Genomic DNA, 6,171 nt, shown 5'->3' on the forward strand with positions numbered 1-6,171 from the left:
CTTATATGTAAGGTCAGGTTGTGATCATACGGTCATATATGGATGATCTCAAATTTGACATGAAGAACAAAGTCTTCTCTCGAGACACCAATGATTGCAACATCTAATATTATCGATACCATCACCTATTTATCTAGACAAAGGTAGTCATGCCTGAACAACTTGGCTAACATTCTATCTTTAAAATATAAAAATGTTAAATAAATTACGTGCATGATGCCAAAATTAAACTAGTTAATATTCTATCTTTTAGGTCATTGTACATATACGTGTTTTTGAAGATTGATTAAAGGGATTTCTTCCTTATATGATCCTTTTATTTATTATAAAAATTTCTAAATAATTGTATTAGATTTTTTAATATTATTAAGATTTTACAGAAGTCAGATTAAAATGAAAAGTTATATTAAAACTAATATGAAATCTCTTTGTTTGTCTTTTTTTGGTAAAAATAAGGTTGAGCATCCACAAGAGTTGATATATTATTTATTTAAGTTTTTTTCCTAGAAATCTAAATGAGTATATTGTCTTGTTTAGCAAAACATTGCAAAACAATTACAATATCAAAATACAACAAAAACTCATCCATAAATCCGGATGATGTTAAGATATGCCAATCCTAATCAGCTTTCAAAGTGTTGGCAATGTTGATGACTAAGCGGTACTTAATATCAGACTTAAGCATCCTTGCCATGGCAATGTTGACGTAGTATATGGAGATAACCTCGACGTCTGCCTTCACTCCCTTTTCGACTACAAAATCCATCATCTCCTGAGTCCCTCTGATCATGCTTCCTCCTACTAATTTCCTGCCTGCACATTCAACACACCCATATAACTTACTCATATACTAACTTATTATATATTTAGGTGCTGTGATATTTGATAAGAATCATGCTCACCTTGAATAAGGGAAAAGGAAGGCACCTCATAAGGCTTTTCCGGAGCTCCAACGATGACTAACTTCCCGTGAGATTTCAACAAACTAATCAACGAAGGTAGAGGGTGATTTCCTGAAATTGTGTCGGTAATACCGTCCAATGTTCACAACCGTTTGTACAATTAATTAAGAACACAATGATTGAGTTAGGACTCATTTAGTATTAATATTAGAAAGATATTAGATATTGTATATGAATATTGATACACATATTCAGATATGAGTATAACTGATATAAAAGTATATACAACATGGACTGGATATAGCATTCCAAATTTCAAGGGAAATTACCTAGACACAACTTTGATATCTTATACAAAATACCATATCTGGTAATACCATATGGATACCAAATAGCTTCTTAATAAATACTAAAAATAATATGACTTAATATATACTTTTTTGGTAGTACCTTCATTTGTGCGGGATCGGAGCTGAGAAGGAATGAATCAGCACCAAGACGACAAATAGCTTCATCTCTTTTTCCAAGGGAAGTACTAATAACCGTGACCTTAAGCCCCAAGGCCTTACCAAATTTGACGGCCATGTGGCCCAACCCACCAAGGCCCACGACGCCCAAGTGAAGCCCAGGGCTATCAAGCCCGTAGTACTTCAATGGGCTATACACGGTTATCCCGGCGCAAAGCAAGGGAGCGGCGGACTCAAGGGGGATGCCCTCTGGAATGCGGATGGCAAAGTGCTCGTGTACGACCATGATATCAGAGTAGCCACCGTAAGTGAGGGTCCCGTCATGATAGTATCCTTCATAAGTCAAAATCAAATTGGGACAGTAGTTCTCCAAGTGGTCGGTACAGTTGTCACATGAACGACATGACCCCACCATGCACCCAACTCCGACCTTGTCCCCTACCTTGAACTTTGTAACCTTGTTTCTGACTTCTATTATTTCTCCTACATCTCGTGCCTGTTTATTACCATGTACACGTGTATGTTAATACGTCTCAATATTATATTCCCTTGTAATCAAATTCTTATCTTTCTATGCCAAATTATATGGATATGGGCCCTACGTCCAACACGAGCAAGGGGATCGTGCACGTACTAGTGCATAAGTGTAGTTCAGCTAAACATACAAGACTAATGGAGTTCCATCTTAAAATTAATTGAAATAGGAGTAATCGAGCTTATATACTCGCGATTTTATCTCTCAACTTCTGACGTGGAATCATCAACCTCAAAAATAAAATGATCTCCTTTAGTTTTTTTCTTCATGATTTGGTAAAAAATATCCCTAATTTGTAATGAACAATACATAGGATAGGGGACTAGAGGCTATTCGGCCTTTTCCCTTGATTAGAATGAAAATTCTTAGAAAAACATCCTTTTGTAAACGGAAGAAGTTAATTAAAAGGGTAAAAAGCCTAAATATTAGTTAGACGATGTAAGTGATGGATGGAGTACGTACCCTGGAATTGCAGGGTAGACGGCGTTATGCCATTCATTTTTGATGTAGTGGAAATCGGAGTGACAAATGCCCGAGTAGAGTATCTTGAATGACACATCCAAGTCTCCCGTTGCCCTGCAATACATTACCACATAATACACAATGTATGTAAATATCCATCTATACAAAGTAGTTGCTTTGATCGATATAATTAAACATACCTTCTAGAGAAGGTGAAAGGGAACAGGTGTCCAGAAGCATCTCTAGTTGCTTTGATCGATATGATTTGAAGGTCGCTTAGAAGAATTAAGCGTATCCAGTTCATCGACCTTAGGGGAGCTGAAAAAAGCAAGCTAGATAGCGCGCGTTTGAGAGAATAATCAACAAATACTCAGAAGCATGTAATATTTAAGCAGTTCATTTTGCACGTGATTAAATACTTTTTTTGAAAGAGCAAGTCGCAAGAATCAGGAAGCATTCATGACCGTAAGCGTGGCAAAAGTGATTGAGCTGATTGACGCGCGATCAGAATCTACTAGCTAGCTTACTTACGTGTCAAGAGAGGATTGGACGCAGCGAGGAGCACTGAACGACCCGGATATTTCTTTCTTGAGAGCCAATCAGAACTTAGGCATGTTTCGTTTATTTCTGTATGGCAAGTTAGAGTTGTAATTCTCTATAAATAGAGAAGATGTAAAACCTTGTAAAGGTTGATAGCTTGATAATTTTCTTTGAGAGTGTTAGTGTTACTCAATGGGAATTGTGAGAGAAAACAAAAGAGAGAGTGAATTCTTTTGTAAACACAGTTTGAGAGTTTAATACAAAGAGAAAGTTATTAGAGAAATATGTTCTTGTTCAAAAAAGCGTGTTTCTCTCTTCCGCCATTAAAGAAAGCTTTAAGTTCTCAAAACTTTGCTTGTGGAGAAGCCTCAAATCTAGCAGTTGGTATCAGAGCAAGGTATTTTGTTCAATAACTCTTCGTTCAAAGAATCCCCGCACTCTCTCTCTCTTTGCTCTTCGTTCAGAATCAAGAATCAACAAGCCGACAGACAAGAGGACGAATCCGCACCATCTTGGCATCACGCTGTACAAGCCTCACCTTCTGATCGAGGGAGAACTCGAATGGTGGATGTCGATGACAAGAAACTACATCCAACAGACTGACTACCAGTGCTGGAAGATCATTGAGAAAGGTGACAGAGTGGTGCCCGCTACAAGTGATGCAAAACCACGGGGTTCCGTGGAGTATGCGCTTATGAAGAAAAACGCTAAAGCGCGCCATCGAATCTTGAACTCTCTACAAAGAAAGGACATGGACAAGATCATGAGCCTAGGAACAACCAAAGATATGTGGAAGGCCGTCGTCTACATGCACCAAGGCAGCGACGACATGAAGAATAATCGAAAATTCGATCTTCAGAGGGAGTTTCACTTGTTCAAAATGAATGAATCTGAAAGTATATCCAGCTACCACTCAAGATTCCAGGTCCTAGACGACAAAACGAGTGCCGTTGGAATAGTAACAGAAGCATGGGCGCTTTCTCTGACATTCATCCATGGAGTGAGCTCAAGATTTGATACTACTAGGAAAATTATGCTAATGACAGAAGCTACAAAGGAACTTCCCGTCTCAGTGCTCGCTGGGAAGTTCCGAGTCCAAGAGATCAAGGATAATGAGTAGGCACATTCTTTGAAACAACCAAGACGCACCACACTCAAGCTTACCAAAGTCCTCCAACAACTGGAAATCGAGACTTCTTAGATGAAGGCAAGGACGCTAAGGTGGTTCTAATGACCAAAATGGTTAAGAAGTTTATGAAAAGTAAGGGCAACTTCAAGAAGGACCAAAACGCTAAAAGAGACCTCAACAATGTGACCTGCTACAACTGTCAACAAAAAGGTCACTTGGCAAAGACATGCACCAACGCTAAGGTCACTGCCAGCACGTGTACCAACAAGCCCAAGAAAGCGTTCTTCACAACATGGGGCGATTCAGATGATGAGCTCGATCTTGGTGAAGACAAGCAAGGTCGGTGCTTAATGGCTCAAGAGGAATCTGACGATGATCAACTCATTCAGGTATCCTCCATAAAACTTAGCGTATTACCTAAGTAAGAACTTATTGACCTCTGTCAAGGTCTAATTGAGGATAATGATCTTCTAATGAGTCAAAATAGTGAATACACTGATGAGATCAGCATCCTCAAGGCTGAGACACTTGATCTGTCTAAAAGGCCGAAGGCCGAAGGATCACCCCTCCCTCAGATTCAAATGTCTCAGTCAAGATTGACACCATCTTGGACAAGCTGAGAAAATTGAACCAGTCTATTGATGCGAAAACTGTCAACCAAACAGTTTTTGTACGATCGCGACCTGGTTTAGGCTACACTTTCGAGTTACCCTCGTCTAGCTCAAAGGATATTCCACTTAATATTTCAATGACTGCCAAGATTGAAAATCTTTCAAAAGAATTGCAGTCTTGTAAAAGTAAGAATGATTATCTTGAAAGCAAGATGAGGGCACTGGAAGAAAACCCCAAGGCCAATAAAAAATGGTACCATGGGGAAAAGGCACACCAGCTCTATGTAAAACAGGCCAAGTCCAAGCCACAACAAGTCAAGCTTGAAAAGAAAGCTCCCTTCCATCCTGGCAAGGGAAAGTGTGGCTACGTGCGTGGCAACCTTCATTGCACGCATTGTGGAAATAACGGCCATAAAGTGCATGAATGTGAGGCCAAAAGGGTTCTTAGAGATAAACCGCATGCTAAGTATAAGCCTAAGCCCAATCCGGTAGTAGATTTAAATGATCCTTACTATTATGAACCAATAACACCTAAGCATAAAGTGAAATCTAGAATAGGTACAATAGGGGTCGCTTCTAATAATCCACCCATGAAGCCTAGGCTTCGATGGATCCCCAAAACCCGATTTATCTTAATTGCAGGTTGAGAAGCAGAGCAAGTGGTACATTGACAGTGGGTGCTCTTGTCACATGACTGGGGACCCCAATTTCCTGCTCTCTTTTCAATCAAGTGAAGGAGGTAGCATCTCTTTCAGGGACAAGAAACAAGGACGCATAAAAGCTACAGGAAGCGTCCATCTCACATAAAACATCCAAATCAGAAATGTGAGCCTGGTGGATAGCCTAAAATTTAACCTCCTGAGTGTAGCCCAAATCTGTGACCAAGGAAGAAATGAGGTCACGTTCACAACCTCAAAGTGCTTGATTAAAGATTCGTCTAAGGAGGTACTCATTAAGGGTAAGAGAATCGATAACATGTACCTATTTGATCATTCTTTTATACCCTCCAAGCATCTCTGCCTAGCGACCCTCCAAGAGCAGTCCAACCTATGGCACCAACATTTAGGGCACGCCAACTTGCATCTCCTGCACAAGCTACACTCAAAGGAGCTAGTTAGAGGTCTACCTGAATTAAAGCCAGACACGATGAATCATTGTTCTGAATGTGCGCAAGCAAAGCTAACCAGGAAACCTCTAGCTCCACCAAGAAGATGATCACCACCAAGCGACCGTTGGAGTTGCTCCATATGGATCTTTGTGGTCCTATACGAATCTAAATCACTGGAGGTAAGCGCTATATATACGTTATTGTTGATGTCTACTCGCGCTTTACTTGGACCCTTTTCCTTAGGAGTAAGGACGAAGCCTTTGAGGAATTCTTGTCTTTAGTCCTACTCCTGGAAAGGAAACTTGGGGTCCCTCTCAGCTCTATTTGCTCAGACCATGGGCTAGAGTTTGAGAATGGACAATTCTTAACATTTTGAAGGGAACGAGGGATCTATCATAAATTTTCAGTGCCCAGGAC

The 6,171-nt window shown here is 40.0% G+C and overlaps 1 protein-coding gene across 1 annotated transcript; it reads right to left on the reverse strand.

The window, feature by feature from the left end:
- Positions 1-619: 619 nt before the first annotated feature.
- On the reverse strand, positions 620-2,670 carry LOC141250478 (uncharacterized). Its single transcript, XM_073669991.1, has 5 exons — positions 2,567-2,670; positions 2,363-2,480; positions 1,343-1,865; positions 903-1,046; positions 620-813 (listed from the first exon to the last, which is right to left on the reverse strand). Exons 1-5 carry the CDS (start codon positions 2,668-2,670, stop codon positions 620-622), a joined length of 1,083 nt encoding a protein of 360 aa, XP_073526092.1.
- Between the last annotated feature and the right edge of the window lie 3,501 nt (positions 2,671-6,171).

Source organism: Phyllobates terribilis, unplaced genomic scaffold (assembly GCF_046119375.1).
Source record: "Phyllobates terribilis strain yellow unplaced genomic scaffold, ASM4611937v1 Scaffold_5775__1_contigs__length_49138, whole genome shotgun sequence".
Classification (NCBI taxonomy): Eukaryota; Metazoa; Chordata; class Amphibia; order Anura; family Dendrobatidae; genus Phyllobates; species Phyllobates terribilis.